This window comes from Gobius niger (genome assembly GCF_951799975.1).
Source record: "Gobius niger genome assembly, chromosome: 13".
NCBI classification, from domain to species: domain Eukaryota; kingdom Metazoa; phylum Chordata; class Actinopteri; order Gobiiformes; family Gobiidae; genus Gobius; species Gobius niger.
The window spans coordinates 1088402-1108600 of NC_136864.1; the positions used below are offsets into that span (position 1 = coordinate 1088402).

At 41.2% G+C, this 20199-nt stretch overlaps 1 protein-coding gene across 1 annotated transcript; it reads right to left on the reverse strand.

Moving 5' to 3' along the window:
• Positions 1 to 1323: 1323 nt before the first annotated feature.
• LOC306972837 (class I histocompatibility antigen, F10 alpha chain-like) lies at positions 1324 to 5681 on the reverse strand (the record flags this gene model as incomplete). Its single annotated transcript, XM_079569544.1, has 5 exons — positions 5544 to 5681; positions 3919 to 4185; positions 3287 to 3562; positions 1821 to 2114; positions 1324 to 1454 (listed from the first exon to the last, which is right to left on the reverse strand). The coding sequence occupies exons 1-5, from the start codon at positions 5599 to 5601 to the stop codon at positions 1324 to 1326; spliced, it is 1026 nt and encodes a 341-aa protein (XP_079425670.1). The 5' UTR covers positions 5602 to 5681.
• Between the last annotated feature and the right edge of the window lie 14518 nt (positions 5682 to 20199).

Consider the following 20199-nt stretch of genomic DNA (forward strand, 5'->3'; position numbering starts at 1 on the left):
TTACTGTAGTATTTCCTCAGTGTTCATGAATGTGTTTATCGTGTTGAAGCCACTGGCAGTTGATCGACAGTCGCTAACCGGTAGCATGCTAACGTCTTGAGCAGCTCAAACACTGACTGAGACTCTGTTGACATAACTGTAAAAGTCACTTCTAACTTCACCCCCGTTTGGCCCCATAGCGGAGGAGAGGCTAAAGGCGAACAACATCTTTGACTGAGCGCACGTGTAAAGACCAGACAGGTACAGATCAACTCGTCTAAGCTCAGGTAAGAACAGATCCCAGTGTGGAAGAACGCTGGCCTGTGGAGAGGTGAATGTAGTGAGTTAAAGGGTCTCACTGAGTCTCTGCGGGTCGAGGGTTCAACTCCTGCATCACCTCAGGTTCACTCGACTCTGGAAAAACAGAAACATGACTGTGTGGTTACAGTAACAGGAGCGTCAGACACAGAAACATGACTGTGTGGTTACAGTAACACAGTGTTCATTTCGTCAACTAAAATATTTAGTCTTAATTTTAGTCAAAGTGATATTTTTGTGACTAAAATTGGACTAAAACTAAATGAAAAGTTTCTCATGAGACTAAAACTGTGACTAAAATGACCAGATATTTTAGTCTAAACTAAAATAAGACTAAATAAAAATGAAAAGGAGAGACTAAAATCATCCAAACTTCTATTGTCCGTTTGAAAGAGCCTCAGATCACATAGATTCTCTGCCAAATGAACAGGTTTGTGCTTTATTCATAATAATAATAATAATAATAATAATAATAATAATAATGCATCGGTTTTATATAGCGCTTTTCTGGACACTCAAAGACGCTTTACATTGCACTATTCATTCACTCCATAACCAGAGGTGGTAAGCTACTATTGTAGCCACAGCTGCCCTGGGGTAGACTGACTTCATGTGGAAGCAGCTCCATTAAGTCGAGGACCTTGATTAAATATGATTATAATGAATATTATAAATGCAAAGTCGACTAAATTAGTCTTAAATTTAGTCGACTAAATTGACATGCAATTTTAGTCGACTAAAACTAGACTCAAATTGAAAAAAATGTTTTGACTAAATCTCGACTAAAATTAAACTACATTTTAGTCAAAAGACTAAGACTAAAACTAAAATAAAATATGTTAAAATATGTGTCAAAATTAACACTGCTGTAACAGGAGCGTCAAACAGAAACATGACTGTGTGGTTACAGTAACAGGAACACAGAAACATGACTGTGTGGTTACAGTAACAGGTGAAGCGTTACTTACGAGGACTGAGCTGTTTGGCTGAAACGAAGCAGAGAAACATTTGTCAGTTTGTGTCTCATTAAAACATCAGGCTCATTTTGACTTTCATTTTACCTTTGAATCTGCGATGCACAAAGTATCCAATCACAGCAACGACGACGGCGCCGAGAACACACGCCGCGGCCACGATGTACGGAGTGTATTTCTTCTCTGTTAAAGAAAACAATCATGAGTCAGTGCATTTATAGGAGATGGATGAAGTTAAAGGTGTGTTTTAATGGACCGCGATGCTGCTGTGCCTGTCAGGTCAAGCCCAGGGAGTCACAAACAGAAGAGGAACTGCTGACCTGGTGAATTTAAGTGTCAAATCAGCTACAAACTCGTCTAATGGGCAAAAACCGAGACACTGGAGGAGCGTCAGAGGATCCGGACGCTGCACACGGACCATCAGTTTCAGGTTATGTTTGTAGAGCCATAAACTACAGGATTAGCTGCTGTGATCCTCATGACTGCAGCGGACGGACATTATATCACCTCTGAACTCAAACTGTGCCCTCGGTCTCAGTCCGGTCTCACCGTTGGTGCGGATCAGCCCGGGGTCCAGCTTGGTGACGAGGTCGTCTTTGACTCCGGACAGCTGGAACACACAGCTGTACCGTCCCCAGTCTCCGGGGGGGACGGAGGACAGGTCCAGGGACACGCTGCTCTGGAAGGTCCCGTCGTGGTTGGGCAGGATCTCCCCCCACTCCCCCTCCAGCTCGACCCCGTCTTTAGCCCAGGACAGCACGGCCCGGTCGGGGTAGAAGCCTGAGGCGAAGCAGGTGACCGGGGACGAGGACGACTTCTGCAGGAACCACACTTTCGGGAGCTCTGTGGGACAGGAGGGTTCTCTCAGAGCGGAGCCAGATCTCAGACAAGGATCACTGAGGTCTTTCATCTGACGGAGATTCACTCATTTATTACAAACACAGCTTCAAACAAAACTCATGGGAACTGAACATGAGCAAACGTTCAGCTTTAGTCTGGATTTTGCTCATTTACTTCCATTTTATCATATTATTCAGTGCTTTATATTTAACCTCTTAACCCCCACCTGTATCCAGTTTTTACCCTAAAAGCTTCTTGAAAAGAAGTGTAAAAAGAGCAACAAAAATGTGACGAAAACTAAAAAAAAACAGTGGTAAAAATTCAGCTAAAAAGTTTTAAAAATGTGACAAAAATTCTACAAAAATGTGGAAATACAAAAGCAACAAAAGAGCAATGTTCATTTTGTCAACATATTTTATTTTAGTTTTAGTCTTTTGACTAAAATGTAATTTTAGTTGAGATTTAGTCAAAAAAATCTTTTTGATTTTAGTCTAGTTTTAGTCGACTAAATTTAAGACTAATTTAGTGGACTTTGCATTGATAATATTCATTATAATCATGTTTAATGTTGTTCCTCTGCTTCATGGAGCTGCTCCACATGAACAAAGCTCAGAGCTGATCCTTTAGCAGAGAATTTACATGATCTGAGGCTCTTTCAGACGCTCAATAGAAGTTTGGATGATTTTAGTCTCTCCTTTTCATTTTTATTTAGTCTTATTTTAGTCGACTAAAATATCTGGACATTTTAGTCACAGTTTTAGTCTCATGAGAAACTTTTAATTTAGTTTTAGTCCAATTTTAGTCGTCAAAAAATAACACTTTGACTAAAATTAAGACTAAATATTTTAGTCGATGACATTAACAATGCAAAAGAGGCAACATGACCCAAAAACAAAAGAGACACTTTCAACTGAGGTGTTACACTGGCCTAGAGGCTGTAAGCTTTTAGATTTGGGTAAAGCTGAACTGGAGCAGATGCATCTGTTAAGGCGGGGGGTAAGAGGTGAAGGAAACTTTTCGGTCAAATGAAGCAGTGACTTTTGCTTCTCACTGAGGTTCGTCTTTTGTACTGTCGTTAACTACGTGTTTTTATTTAAATGTTTATGAGGCGTTTCCTTCAGAAGTGAGTTCTGATAATCCTCTCTCTGATGAGGTTTAAGTGTAGAGGTGTTTACCTGTCCTCTTCAGAGTCGTCTCTCCGTATCGCACATATCTCTTCAGATACTCAGCACAGCGGTGTTCAGCGTAGTCTTTCTTTTCAGCAGCTACTCCAATCTTCTCCCATCTCAGTTTTGTGGGAAAGGCCTGTTGTTTTGGAGCGACCCAGGTCTGTGTCGCCCAGTCCAGCGCGATGAAGTCTTCACCGTCAAACGCAGTCTGAACATATCCTCTGATCTCACCGGTCTCATCGTCCCAGTCACAGCCAGACATCTTCTGATCTAAATGTGAACCTGAACAGAGACTCAGAGTCAGAGTTTGTCAAAGAGAAACACAAGCTTCATATGAATCATTATCATCAGTTTAAGTTTTATTTCACAGAACAATCGCAGTGTGAAGAGCGAGGAGAGACAATCAGCAAAACATCTGAGCACATGTGCTGCATATGTGCTGTGGCCAAACCCCTAGGCCGTCCTGCAGCACTTCTTAAACACTTACACTACAAATGTTTTTATTATGAACTAACTTTTATTTATTCACATTTTAACATTTATTATGAACTGTTACATCATCATCATGTGTTTCCGTAAATCAAACTAAAAACAGTGACTCGTGGTTTATTCAGTTAAAGGTCAAAGTTCAGACTCACCTCCGGTCACGTTCAGACGCTGCTTTGCTGTTTCAATGTTTCCTTTTCCCACCTGCTCATTATTCAAATAGACCTGAGTCTCTCTCTCCCAGTACTGAGGATCCTCGTCTGTGACTCTGTTCATCCACTCCTGTTTTGGCACCGCTCTCTTCGTGTTACTGTCGTAATGACTGATCACCAGGTCGTTCACTAAACCGACCCCCACAAACTGAGGGAAACCTGAGATCTGAGATGAAGTCGTCTCGAAATATCTCAAAGTGTGAATCACTGAAAGAAAAAGAAAATCACACGTTTTAAATTGATAAAAACTGTGCAATAAAAAACTACAAACATATGAAATAAAACAGATTCATTATGACATTTACATAAAAAAACATTGTCTTTTGTAACCTCTTCACCCCCGCCTGAACCGGGCACATTTCCTCCAGTTCGACTTTACCCAAATCTAAAATCTTCTTGAAAAAAGCATCAAAATAGCGACAAAAAAATCAACAAAAATGAGACAAAATCGCAGCAAAAATACGACAAAACGTGCCATAAACACAAGGAAAAATCTTCGATGAGTTTTGTAGGTCTTAGCTTTCAAATGAGGCGTCACTCTGGCCTAGAGGCTGAAAACTCCAGCCTTTAGATTTGGGTAAAGCTGAACTGGAGAAAATGTGCTCGGTTAAAGCGGGTGTAACTGATATTTAAATATGGTTACGTGAAGTGTTCCACTACAAAGTATAATTACACACAATTAAACAATGTGGATTTTCTAAGCGGATAAAAGGGGGAACTATATTGTGGGAGTAATTTGGCATCCGCGCAGTAAAGTGAAGATTACTGCGTGGATTTCCAACTACTCCTGATATTATTACGCCTTACAATATAGTCCCCCCTTTTATCCGCTTAGAAAATCCACATTGTTTAATTGTGTGTAATTATACTTTGTAGTGGAACACTTCACGTAACCATATTTAAATAGGGAAAACGTGGAAGAGCTTGGTAGCTTCTATCTTGACCTGTTTTGGAGCTATAGAGGAGAGAGGGAGAGGCTAAATGCTAACGCCGTCTGCGCTGTGTTTACATGACTGAAGATCAGACAGGTCCTAAAGAACTCGTCACAGCTCAGGTAAGAACATATCTCAGTATGGAAAAACGGTGGCCTGATCTATGATATAAAGACATGAGAGAAAAAAACACAAACGAACATTTTCTGCAGAAAATCCACGTCAACAAAAATGTTCACAGGACTTAAGGGTTAAATATGGAGGATCTATGAACAGATCCACCTTTTTACATTAGTTTTGATTCAATTTCCTTGTAACATGTTTTGTTTCGCTTCAGAGACTTGACTCAAAGTTAAAATGGCGGCGAGTCTGTTTCGATCTGCGCACCTGTAATAATGTGGACGAGATCACAACACAAACATCTGTCAAACTGACTGAAACGTTTGATTATTTCTAAATAACTATAACAAATGTGAGACATATTAGAGAAATGTAGTTAAAGCTCAGTCTGTAAAGAGTAAATCAACAAACAGCGCAGATCGACACAAAGAGAAAGTATTCGGCCGGGACTAAATCTTCACGTAAACTCGACAGAATGAACAGAAGTTGCAGAACAAATGTAAATATACTGACTTGATGCAGTTCCGTTTATCATGACTCCCAGCAGGAAAACAACAGCACAAATCTTCATGGCGCCAAATCCTGCAAACGTGTCAGAGAAATGAGAGATTCCTCCGTCAGTGACCGGGGATAAACTCACGGACTCGGAGACAGACGGGTTTATATAAGGTCCACTTTACTTTCGGTTTAGGTTTGGAGTTTACGTCGCGTCATCCAATCAGAATTCAGGAAAGCGGAAACGTCACGAGTATCTGGGCAGACGTGAAACAAAGACGTTCTTTCCGAGCGTCAAAACGGAAAGTCGCGAAACCGGAAGTAAATATTGAAGTAAACACGAATGGTTTTGTATTATGAGGAGGCTAAACTCGTACTTACTTATTTATTCATGTATTTACTTATTTATTTATGTAGTAATCTGTTTTTAGAGATAAATAATATGTCCCCCGCACATGCGCACTCGCGGGATGACCTCCAGCGGGTCTTTCCTGCGTCACTTCCTGTTGACATTTTTACAAGATGGCGGACGCTCGGGCTGTTGCCAAACTGTCCGGTGAGTGTTCGGTTGTTGTTGGTCAGATGTGGCGGGCAGATGGTGCTCGGACCTCGGCTGTGGGACGGGCTGCGGTCCCGGAGGGTTCGGAGAAGTCCGGCCCGGGACAGGTCCTCAGGGGACGGCTCCGTGCGGTCAGATACTCCGTTAGCATTAGCCTGCTCAATGTATTTCCCTATAGCCGTTAGCATTAGCCTGCTCAATGTATTTCCCTATAGCCGTTAGCATTACCCTGCTCAATGTATTTCCCTATAGCCGTTAGCATTACCCTGCTCAATGTATTTCCCTATAGCCGTTAGCATTAGCCATCAAACATCGCAACTTATGAAAGATCCAGATGTTTTCAGTTGTTGTCAACCCTCAAAACACATTTCGGTTTCTGTCAGAGCCTCGTTATGAATCATGAATGAAAGTTCAGACCTTTGGAGATGTTACTTTAGACACAAACGAGCTAAGAGTGTCTTGTGTGAGACGTGCCCTGGTTTAAGTTATAAAAGAGATAAATGTATTTCTGGGTTAAAAACATTTAAACAGCCTGACAAATAGTTTCCACAGTTTGATTAGAATTTCTCATAAGATTAATGAAGGATAATGAAATTCTAAATTCAGTCTTAAAACGGTTTAAGTTTAAAACCCTGATGATACTAAAGTAATGAGTTTCAAAAACGTAAACAAAATACTGTAATACATCAGTCATTACAGTTGAAGTAACTGGAGGTACAAGTGTCTGTGCTCTTAGTCGGACAGGAGTGCATTTTAATGGTTTGCACTGATGTTTGAGTAAAATACAGCACAGATGAAGCCGGACACTGGTGAATCAGATCTGCAGTTGTGTTTAGTTAATGTCGTCAAAACAAACAAAACACGAGAGAATGGGGTAAAGTGAAGGAAAAGGAAATATCTGACTGCACTTTTGAAACAGTAATATTTTGTTTGTTACTTTATTGTCCCTGTAGGGAATTCGTCCTCTTCATTTAATGCACTGAGGCCCGTGAGGAGCAGTGGGCGACTCGTCTCCATGATGTGGAGCCAGGCTGATGGTCAGAATCACCTGGCTGGAGGATTCACCTATTGTACATGTTTTTAGTGGTAGGGGAACCCGGAGTACCCGGAGGAAACCTACGCAGACGCAGAACATGCAAACTCCACAGAAAGGCCCCGTCCTGGTGGGAATCAAACCCGGGAACTTCTAGCTCTGAGGCGGAGGCGCTGACCTCTGTGCCACCGAGCCGCTCAGTAATATGTAATACAAACATATTACATTTGTTAAGCTGTAACTGCTGATATAGAATATATTATAATTGTAAATTAACATGTCCCATAATAGTAATGTGTCTGTGTCTCAGTGAGGCTGTTGTGATGTTGTCCCGGGGCCCCCTCTGCGCTCGCCCGCTCTGCACCCGCCTGCTCCACTCCGGGCCCCTCATGGCTCCTGACCCCAGCCGCCCCGTGGAGACCTCCATCAGGACCAAGCTGACCGAGGCCCTGCAGCCGGAGCACCTGGAGGTCCACAATGAGAGCCACATGTGGCTTTGGTTAGAAGTTAGGTTACAAATGTCTATAGGAGAGAGTGGGTTAAGGCTGAACCACCGTCTTACTTTGGAACCAAACATTTTCTAAATCTAATCTTTTTTATCTAAAGGGGCAAAATGCAACATCTAGAGCTTTGAATCCACAGTTCTCCAAAAAAGAAACTAAAATCTTCCTATTGCGCCCAAAGCAAAAGAGAATAATTTCAAAGTCAGTAACAGAATATATCCCTCTGCTGATTTTCTAAGTAAACGATTTGGGTTCGAGAACAATAACTGCTCTTTTTGTACTGAACATGTTGAAACTACAGACCATATGTTTTATGGATGTTTTTCTCTAATGCCTTTTGGGACGATTTGCTTCACTGGTTTTCTAAATTTGTACCAACTCCAGCCTTTCAATGTGAAAATATTCTGTATGGATTTATAATTAAGAGAATCTGTGCATGATTTGTTCACCAATACCATAGTCATTTTGGGGACATTTTTTATACATAAAAACTGTTTTTTTTAATGTAAACCAATTTTTAATGTGTTTTACAAAGAACTTGTTTTTTCCCTTCATTGCTACGACATATGAAGAAACTCTTGTGCTAAATAGAAGAAGTGAAAGTTATGGACAACCCCGAGCTCGCCCGATATTCTTTGAAGACAGGACTCTTGATTTACTTCTTTTTTTCCTTTTTATTTATTATTTATTTGATTTTTTCTTTCTCTTTTACTACTTTTACCTGTTGTACGTCTGTCGACGCCCCATTTCAATTTAAACTGAATGTTCTCATTTGAAGTTTTCTAATAAAAAAACAAAAGATGCAAGTTGGTCATTTTATACTCACTACTGCCACCTCAGGTCACACGTGTAACTGCAGCTTCTATATTACGCTCGTTCATGCTACACATGAGGACATGGAGGAACATGTGGGGGAGGAAATACTTCATTTTAACATTTTTAAACTCCGTATATTCCCTTTAAAGGAACAGGCCGCCGTGTTTCCACACTGAGATCTGTTCTTACCTGAGCTTAGACGAGTTGATGTGCACCTGTCTGGTCTCTGTGTGTGCCCTCAGTCACGCAAAACAACCAAAGATGATGTTAGCATTTGGCCTCTCCCAGTGTTTTCCTATGGCTCCAAACGGGTGTGAAGATAGAAGCGACCGAGCTCTTCCTCGGGCACAGAGACCAGACGGGTACGGATCAACTCGTCTAATCTCAGGTGAGAACATGTCTCAGTCTGGAAACACGGTGGCCTGTTCCTTTAAGTCAGTCAGAGCTTTATTTGTCCAAGCGAACGACACAGAGTTCAGGTGTTAGTCCTGAGCCGCTGTGGTCGACCTGAGCCTCATGTTTATGGAGGTCGAGGAAACCCGTCTGCCTTCATCTCCTCTGATCCTCTGAAGCAGCAGCGCCTCCTGGGTTTGTCCCCGTTTCAGAGCGTGGTGTCCTGCACTGGTCAGCTCCTCCTCCTCCTTCCTCCACAACAGTCTTTCAGCATCTCCTGAAGAGCTCAGCAGTTCATCTGTTTCATTCTCCAGTGAACGTCCATCAGCCCGAACAATAGAAGGGACAGTTTCTAAAGATTCTACGGCTTTAACACAGTTCAATCCAAAACGGTCCATTATTGTGTCGTCAAATTAGCCTCAGACACATTTTAACCTCATTCATTAATATTTATGGAGCATAAGTGTAAACCCTGACTCACGTGGGTAAAGAGAAATTAAAAGTATAGACCAGTTGCCAGGTTCAATAGGATTTACAACAGGAACTTAAGGCGAGACACTGCAGGTGAACAGGGGGAAAAAATAAATGTAGAGATTTCAATTTGAAACTTTTGCTGAACATCACAGATATAAATATGAGGAAAAAATGTGTTGCATTTTTTCTGTCATTTTATGTTTTCACATAAAAATAAGGCATTTTGAGAATTAAAATGGACACAATTGCCTATATTTTGGGCAACGAAATCAAAATAATGAGCCAGATTAAAATGTTATGGTTTTATTTTATTGACACATTAGTGACTAAGATTTTTTCAGAGGGATTTTGCATATTTTGTTTAGTTTTTCAATAAACTAATAATCAGTGAAAAAATCTGTAAAAACTCAAATTCCGCCTGTTTTTTTGGTTTCAAAGCTGAATAAATCAGGCTAGGAATTAGATATTAAAAAATCCCTCTGAAAAAACCTTCAGAATCTTGTTGTGTCTCAGCCTGTAAAGTGTGGAGTCTGTGGGAGCTTCTATAAGGGCTCAGGCTCTGCCCGAGTGCGGCTTCTCTCATTCAGAGAAAACCAGCCCTGAAGTTTTGTAGCGAGTGCGCATGCTCGGCCCGTTCTTCCACTTTTCCGCTCCAGCGTCTCGTAGGAGGAAAAACACCATATTTGGGTGAAAGCGTCATCACGGGGCCCCTTAGCAGGACACGTGGATGTCAAACCTGTCAATATATAGAAGCTCCCACAGACTCCAAACTTTACAGGCTGAGACACAACAACATTTTGAAGGTTTTTTCAGAGGGATTTTTTAATATCTAATTCCTAGCCTGATTTATTCAGCTTTGAAACCAAAAAAAACAGGCGGAATTTGAGTTTTTACAGATTTTTTCACTGATGATTAGTTTATTGAAAAACTAAACAAAATATCCAAAATCCCTCTGAAAAAATCTGTTACTAAATTGTCAATAAAATAAAACCATAACATTTTAATCTGGCTCATTATTTTGATTTCGTTGGCCAAAGTATAGGCAATTTTGGCCATTTTAATGCTCAAAACGCCTTATTTTTATGTGAAAACATAAAATGACAGAAAAAATGCAATACATTTTTTTCTCATATTTATATCTGTGATGTTCAGCAAAAGTTTCAAATTGATATTTCTACATTTATTTTTTTCCCCTGTTCACCTGCAGTGTCTCGCCTTAAAGGAATAGGCCACCGTTTTTACATACTAAGATATGTTCTTACCTCACTTTAGACGTGTTAATATATCCCCGTCTGGTCTTTGTCCGTGCGCTCACACATACGCAGCCTCTCCCACATGTCACATAGCTCCGAAAAAGCTCACGATAGAAGCTACCAAGCTCTTCCACGTGTTCCCTATTTAAATAAAGTTACGTGAAGTGTTTTCATGCGAAGTATATTTACACAGAAATGTAGCATGTCGATTTTATAAGCAAATAAAAAGGGGGACTATATTGTGAGGCGTAATGATACAAGGAGCAAAACGTCCGCGTAGTAACTCCTAAAGACTTCCCCCGCTCACTTCCGTCAATAACCTTTAGGAGTTACTGCGCGGACGTTTTACTCCTCATATCATTACGCCTCACAATATAGTCCCCCTTTTTATTTGCTTATAAAATCGTGTGTAAATATACTTCGCATGAAAACACTTCACGTAACTTTATTTAAATAGGGAACACGTGGAAGAGCTTGGTAGCTTCTATCGTGAGCTTTTTTGGAGCTATGTGACATGTGGGAGAGGCTGCGTATGTGCTCCGTTTGTGTGACAGAGCGCACGGACAAAGGCCAGACGGGGATATATTGGCCGTTTCTCAATATGCGTTCTTGTCCGTACTTGTGTGCTCGTGTACTCGTGAAACGTCATCAGGGCCGGCCCGAGTACTGTTCCAATTCAAAGTTCACATCAGACCGAGAACGGTTAAATCCCCGGATGTTGTTCTCGCCACGCCCCCTTTACCGAGTCTGCATCAGAGCAGACTCGCTGCGTTCTCGGAGACCGGCGTATCCCAGAAGGCATTGCGGCAGCAACAGTGCAGCAGCGGCAAAAGTGAATGCGGTAAGTTTAATGTTGCCTTCATTCTTTTCCTCGACTAAAATTCACTTCTGAGGCGATTTCGGGCGAGAAATGTCTACTTGTCAAGCAAACCCAATTGTCTGTTTACCGGTTGAATCCCAAGTAAATGTACGATGTAGCGTCTTTAGCCAAGTTAGCGGCCCGCGCTGTGAGCTGTAGCCGAGCAGAGTGAGCTCTAACTCGGCTAAAGTTCTACGAAGCTCCGCTGTTTTTCTCCGGCTCTATTGTAATTAAACTCGTGAAAACTCGAGGAGAAATGTTTGTTAGTGACTGTTCTTGACTGCATATTTATATTACTGGTGATGTTTAGCTAATATATGACGTAAGATGCTCATAATAGTGTAGTTTCATGACAAATTAGTAAACACTCGACTGATCATTCTCATAATTCTTCACATCTTTCTGCAAACGTATTATGAATAAATAGTATCTGTAAATAAAGGAAAACCTTTTAATTTCATCCAGGAAAGAAAAAGAACTAGTAGGCAAGTATGGCAGAGGACAAAACCCACACATGTAAGTTGGAAAGTAGTAAAATTATACTTGCATCAGAGCCTTGCGTTCTTTGTTGGGCGCCTAATTTGTCACTATTCGTGTTTGTTATGGTGAAATAACACATGAATAACATTTAACCTTCATTCAGGGACAGTGGAGGAAACACGAGCCCTGATCTCCTGGAGGACCTCCAACGAAGCCCAGTTCACAGGCCGGAGGAACTCCTCCAAAAGTGGGTGGGAGTAAGTATCAGTTTTTTTTTTCTTCTATTGCCTACTAGCTATTGATTGGTTACCTCTGTACAAAAGTAGTGTTATTATTCCTTTTTGAATAGGGTCTTTGTTGCAACCTCCGGCCTGGGCATAACTGCCAAGCAGGCCAAAAAAAAATGGCACAACTTGGTGCAAAAATATAAGGTAGTTGTTAAACATTCACCTATTTGTATAGAGACAAATATGGATGAGCTATTTGTGAATACATTTTTCAGGATATCCGTGATCCGACCTCAGTGTCAGAGGCCACCTGGGTGTGGTATGATATGCTGGATGCTGCGCTTCGGGGGCAGCACTCCATAAATCCCCCCGTTGTCGTGGCATCCAGCATGTCTGCCACATCCGGTGGGGTGGTGACACTGGCCTCTGCTCCCACTGAGGGCAGAGAGGAGCAGACAGGCGTTGAGGAGCACAGGCGTCAGACAGGAAGGAAGAGAAGTGGAGGGCAGGATTTGCTGGATTTTTTGAAAGAACAGGCTGAGAGAGAGGAGCAAAGAGAGAAGGAGATGGTTGCCAGAGAAGAACAGAGGGAGAAGGCTGCTGCTGAAAGGGCAGATAAATATCTGAGCCTTTTCGGAAAATTAGTCGATAAATTTTAAATAAATATTAGTGAACAAAAAGAAGTGTCATTTATTTTTAATGTAGTTCGGGTTCGACATGTATGAGTGGACACAACTGCATAGTGCAGTTTCCAATTGTTAGACCTGTTCACCCTATTTTGCAGGCTGTTTTTACAGGAGCAGAAACCAGTGTGCACTAACTTGCAATGCTACAACTCCTCGACTTTAACTGCAACGTCACGTTCTGGGGCTGGTGCTGGTGATGTGGTAAAATAATTAGAAAGGTGAGTCTTTTCAGCAGACCTTTTGTAGAGCTCACAGAAGTATTACTTTGTTCTAAATGTACATGTCGCATAGGAGGCCTCACTGATTATTAAACTTTTATATATTTACAATCCCCCTCCTGGAACCGCCACCTTAACGTGGTGGAGGGTTTGAGCCTGAATGATCCTGGAGCTCTGTTGTCGGGGGCTTTGTGCCCCTGTAGGGTCTCCCAGGGCAAACAGGTCCTACAGGTTACAGGTCAGACAAAGAGCGGGTCAGAAGCCCCTTATGAGAGACCAACAGGCCCGGTTAGAACCATGAGGCCGTCCTTCTGTGGACCCACCACCTGCAGGAGGAGCCATAAGGGGCTGGTGCAATGTGATTTGGGCAACTCGATCAGTTGCCCCCACGACCCGGCAACGGACAAGTGGAAGAAAATGGATGGATGGATATTTACAATGATTGACATATATATAAATTATTTTTATGACACACACACAAAAAATATATTTACAACTAGCAATAATCCATTAATACAATTGTAATTGTGAAGTTATGAAACAAAACTAAGAAAAAAAAGATAACTATTTACATATGAAGATTCGATTACACAAAAATATTTACATTTTATGTCTGAATGAACACGACTACATCTATCCATCTTAAATGTAGTCGTGTTCATTCAGACATACAGCCAACTCTTGTGGTGCAGAGACCCGGGCGACAAGTCCAGCTCGCAGCCCAACTCCGGAGAGCTCTCTGTCAGCCACAGGAACGTTCTCAGGGGCGTCCTCTGCTCCGTCTCTGCCTCCATCTCCTCCCTCCTGCTCCTCTTCCTGCTCTTCTAACTCCTCTAGGACATCTCCGGCCTCCACACAGATGTTATGGAGGAGGCAGCAGGCAGCAATCACTTTCGGAGCGAACCGAGGGCGAACCTCAAGGGCACGAAGAAAAATGGAGCGCCATCGCGTTTTGAGTGCCCCAAAAGTGCGCTCTACAATGTTGCGACCCCTGGCGTGGTGGCGGTTATAACGTGCTTCCATTTCACCTGTTTCAAACACAGAATTACATTTAATTCATTACATTATGTACATTTGTTATTGTTGCAGGAATTGGCTGTCTTACTGGCCAAAGGCTGGCGGTGCGGTGTCATAATGGTGATGGGGTGCTGCAGACACGGGTACCCCCCATCACCTAACAGAAAGAATCCCTGGGGTGGGTACAGAGCCTTCTTAAATAAGGGTGACCTCCGGAGAACTAAAGCATCGTGGACAGAGCCCACGTTGCCCACAAAAATGTCAATGAAGCGACCCTCAGCATCGCTCACTCCCTGCAGGACCAGGGATGGAAACTGTTTCCTGTTTATATAAAATCTTTTTTGTGGCTCTGCGGGGGGGACAACACAAATGTGGGAGCCGTCAATGGCACCGACAGCGCGCTGGAAGGCCTCGTGACCAGCGAGTCGGGCGAAGCCAGCTCCCACCTGTTCCAGGGCATCTTCTTGGGGGAAATGTATCACCCTGTGCAGAATGGTAAGGTATTAATACACAATCATTTCACCTTTTCCTTTCATACACTTTATGAGCATATATTTATATTTTCTGCTGCACTACTTTTTAAGTCCATTTCATAATACAAATGAGTATTATGCCATTTACGGACACGGTGGCGCAGCGGTTAGCGCTCGTGCCTCACAGGTCGAACGTCCCAGGTTCGATTCCCACCTGGATGGGGCCTTTCTGTGTGGAGTTTGCATGTTCTCCAGTGTCTGCGTAGGTTAGTGGTAGGTTATATAAACATGTGCAATAGGTGAATCCTCCAGCCAGGTGTTTCTGACCACCAGCCTGGCCCCACATCATGGAGACGGGTCCCCGAGCGCCGGCCCAGGCTGGCAGCTCACTGCTCCTACAGGTCACCCCATGAGATACTGAGGATGGGTCACATGCAGAGAACTAATTTCTCTACAGAGATTTCTCTACAGAGATTAATACAGTATCAGATTTAGATTTAGATTTAAAAATAACACAACACTAACACAGTTCTTCACCACAATACAATTCATTCGAATGTTATCCAGCTTTGTGATATGCTCTGAAAAAAATGTTAATCTGAGCATTTTTACTGTGCTTTTTCTTTGGTAAATTAGGTACTTGTTCCACCAGTGAATAGACCATAGTGTGATGACTGATGGCGTACTGACCTGTGAAGAATGGTCATCATGTGGTCCACCGTTCTGTGAACAACACGACAAATAGTGGCCACTGGCATCCCAAAGATGTCCCCAGTTGCCCGGTATGAGGCTCCACAAGCCAGCCAGTACACAGTCACCAGGAGCTCCACCTCATGACTCCACCCATGGTCCTTACTTCGGGGCAGGAGCTGGGCCAGCAGATTAAAGGACCCTCTGTCCATCCGGAATGCTGGCTTAAGAGCTCCGTCAGAAAAATATACTGCCAGAATTGGCAGAGAGGCATTTAGGCGAGCATACCTCGTAAGTGGCTGTCTCTGTTCCTGAAAAATACATATTTTTAATAGTATGCAACACAAAAAATATTTTAATAACATTACCTATTTGACTTGGTGACAAAAATTGTGTGTGTGTGTTTGTGTTATTTGTTTAGGATGGCTGTCCCTTAAACTCATTCATGGCACTTGGAGAGGAGCGTTTTGCTGCCCTCTGGTGTCGGTGTTTTTATGTTTTGTTTTTTAAAACGTGTTTAATAACATTACAGATGTGTGTAATATTTAAACCAAATAAATGTGCACTGATGCATGAGATTGGTCATTATTTCATTTAGGCAATTTAGAAAATGTAATGTCAATGGAGTACTGTCAAAGGTTTTGAATGACATGAACACTGATTTGAATAATGGCTGGTGTTGGTGCTTACTTTGAGGTTTAACAATACTCTAATCAGAATTTAAGTTGTACAGGTGAATCAGAGTTATAATCATACATAAAAGATCATTTGAGAAATATGTATGAAGCCATATAACAACTTACCAATAGGGAAAGACAAGCAAAGAGGGCCCGCCTTCTTGCCCTCCTCTTCCTCATTAAAATGTTCAAATCGCGAACACGTCTCCTGTGCCGAGCAGCCTCCTCTTCAGCCTCCCAATAAAGCTGGCCAGCGGTGACAACAGCTGCGATTTCCACCATCTCAGGTATAAACTCTCGTATATAAAAACTAAAATCTGTTGGTCACCGGTAACTACGGGGTGGTTTCCCGCCGCTCGTAGTTTAACGGCCAGCGCGAGCCACCCTTGCATACATTACGAACAGTTACGTGGATATATTGTGCACAACAAAATATAAAAGCAATAGAAATATACAGGATAAGTAGCCTATGTAAAATTAAAACTAAAAAAAATGTGTTAAAAAAAAAAAAAATCGAAATATTTTATAATCTTTATTTCATAAAACCTTTGCTGAAGAAATTGTTTACACAACTGAAATGATTAAATGATAAAGGGAGCAAAAGCAGGTCGAAATCAGCTGTGTGTACAGCTGTTGTCATCCAGTGGGAGCTGTTCCAATACTCAAGCACCGTTCTGCGTGCTCCCGTTCTCCCCAAGTCCATACTTCTCGTGTGCTCGGCAAGTACGTACTTGCCAAGCACACGAGAACGTACTTGTGTTCTTGAGTATTGAGAAACGGCCATTAACTCGACTAAAGTGAGGTAAGAACATATTTTAGTATGTAAAAACGGTGGCCTATTCCTTTAACATATCGATTTTAAATGATTTTTTACCTTTTGTAACTCATGAAATGAATTACTAATGAACTCAGATATTCTCCATCAAAATCAACACCAGTAAAACCTTTTCTGTGCTACTGGGTTTAGCATTACAGGGCAGACTTTCATATTACAAACCATGAAAAATGTACAATCAACTTAAAAATAGTCATTACATTGGACCAAGAATAACCAAAACTGTTTCTCTGTATTGTTATGAACTAAAATAGAATTTGGCAGAAACCATGTGTTTACCAGAAATAGCTTTTACATTGCTTTAAAACACAAAAACGGCACTCGCGATTAGCGTTAGCATCGGGCTAATATTAGCATCGCGCTAGCATGTTTTTCTCACTCTCACAGGGCACGGACTTACCAAGATGAGGCATCGTGAGGAACACAGACTCTCCAGCTCGTGCTCCTTCCACTTAATACAGAAAATATTCCAAATCAACCAAAATACAATGTACTTATTTGTTTACATCATTTTTAAAACAATAAAACTCACCGTCCACAGCCTCTCCCGCTCTTTCCCAGCGCGCGAAAGGCCGAAAACGAGTGAGTGATTTGGTTCCGGCGCTCGGGAGGCGGGACTAACACCATTTTTAACAAATCAGAAGGTCATGTTCGCCCAACGTGACCGTGAAAACAGGAAGATAAAGTTTTAGTGAGGGAATCGCACTTCCTCTTTTCAAAATAAAAGTGCATAAACGCAAACACAACAAAAAGGAGAGAAAAGGACCCGTTTTCTCTCCTGGGTTACATAAGTATCGAGAAACCCTAAGTTAAAGGAAAGATGGAGAAGTTACCACGGCCCTCGTTCCCCTGAAGAATCCAGACACCGAACGTTTTTAAACCATTTTTATTCGTTTTTCTGAAGAACAAAACCCAAAGTATCACTGATATTAATGTGAAAATCAAACATGAAAAAACCGACCCGTTCATCTTCAAATTAACCTCTTAACTCCCGCCTGAACCGAGAGGATCTTTTTCCTCACGTCATCAGATTTTTTTTACATCATTTTTTTGTCGGGTATTCAACTCATTTTTTTCACTTTTTTGTCACATTTTTGTTATTTTTTTTGTAAAATTTTTATCAATTTTTCGTCATTTTTTTTGTCACATTTTTGTCATTTTTTATCATTTTTCTGTCAATTTTTTGTCAATTTCTTGTGACATTTTTCTGATATTTTTGTAAATTTTGTGTCACATTTGTGTCATTTTTTCGTCAATTTTTGTTCATTTCTTGTGACATTTTTGCCACTTTTTCATCCATTTTTCATCACTTCTTGTCAGTGTTTTCTCACTTTTTTGTCATTTTTTTTTATCACATTTTTGTCATTTTAGTGTCAAATTTTTATCACATCTTTGTCATATTTTTGTCAAATTGTTGTCAATTTCTTGTGACATTTTTGTGACATTTTGGCCTTTTTTTGGTCAAATTTTTACCACATTTTTGTTATTTTCTTTGTCACATTTTGTCATATTTTTGTCATTTTTTTTCAATTTCTTTTCATCCATTTTTTGTCAGTGTTTTCTCACTTTTTTTCTCACATTCTCCAGCTTTTAGATTCGGGTAAAGCCAAACGGGAGAAAATGTGCTCGGTTCAGGTGGGAGTTAAGGGGTTAAAGAGGTTGCGCCGCTTTATTTGTCATTATGTTTAAATGTACGAGATTCTTCCTCTGCAAAACTCCATAGAAACATCCAGGTGGGAATCGAACCCGGGACCTTCTAACTGTGAAGGCACTAACCGCTGTGCCACCGAGTCTGTGCATCGCATTGTATGTTCCAAAACTCCGAGCATAAAAACAATACATGAGCTTCTTACTGGTACAGATTTAACAAAACCAAACAAAAGTATTTCCACAAAGCAGGAAGTGACGTTAACAGTGCAATAGAACAAAAGTGCAATAATAAAATAAAGCAACAAAAACATCACAAACGACTTTCAGAGCCGGACTCCAAACGTCTGCTCTGGTCAAAGTCAACGGCGCGGATTTAATGGAAGAAGAAGAAGCTTTGGCCAAACGACTCATCTGTGAACGAGACACAGAAACACAGTTAGACCAGATCTGACAGTGGACATTTACACTCAGTTATTATCATATGTTATATATTATGGCGGCCATTTTGAATACTAAAGTAGAATTATGCAGTACTACAACATGTACAACAGTATCTCTCCTCGTAATCATTGCTCAAGGAGATAAAAGTAGAAACACGGCCCCAGAGACGCACGTTTATGTGAAGAAACCAGTAAGACAGTGTTTAAGCTGCTCAAGAAGCTAGCATGCTACCGGTTAGCATTTAGCTAAAACAGCTCTGACCTGTCCAAGGCTGTTTCCGAATGTCCACACTATTCCCTATATAATGACTATATAGTCACTATATAGGGACTATATATAGTGACTATATGACTATATATGTGACCACTATATAGTCACATATATAGTGACTATATAGGGTCACATGTTGTAGGGGTGTCCGAATGTCCAGAGAGAAAAAAGTCGTCCACTCGAAATTTCCCACAATGCATCTGGAAAAGTAGTGAGCATCGATGGTCACTAAATGGGTCAATATAGACCACAATGCATTGGGAGAGTGGGAGAAGAGCCTGACAGAGACAGGTCTGTGAACTAAACACGACTGAAGTAAATCAGCTGTTTCAGTCGAGTGTTTGTGTTTCTCAGGAATAAACGACCTAAATATAAACGGTTACGGTGAAAAGATGCTAACGTTAGCTGCTCACCTTTAGCTTGAGCTAAATGACCGACAGTTTCATGCTAACGTTAGCTGCTAACCTTTAGCTTGAGCTGTTAAATGACCGACAGCTTCTTCTAGAATAATCCAAGACATTCATGTAAAATCCATGTTAAATATAAAGTATCTGACTCTTATTTATCCATAAATATTCCACTGTCTCTGAGTTTGTTTTTTATCACAGAAATACTTTATTCCCAGAGTTTATTGAACTTTTAGCAGATGTAGTCGCTCAATCTGCTGGTGTTCGGACACCGGGCTCTGAGCTCACACTGGGTTGACTTTTTAATTTTTTTTTGTGATGATAGTTTTAATTTTAATTTAAATGACAAATAAAACGCCTGTAAAAGTGCCAAAACAGTCGTTCTGTTTCATAGAATAATTACAATAATAATTATAACAATAAATAAATTCAGATTAAAAAAAAAAAACATATCTGCAGTGATGTCACTCAGCGCGGAGAAAGTCGTGGCTTGTGTCCGAATCACCAACAGAATCAGTGACTATATAGTGACTTTATAGTGCGTGGAGTGAATGAGGGGTTAGGGACGAGTGTGGACATTCGGACACTGCCCAAGAGAAAGCCCCCCCACAAACATCGAGCCTTGGAAACAACATGTGACAGAGTTCAGAGCTGTTACTGTAGTATTTCCTCAGTGTTCATACATGTGAATCTCATGTGTTTATCGTGTTGAA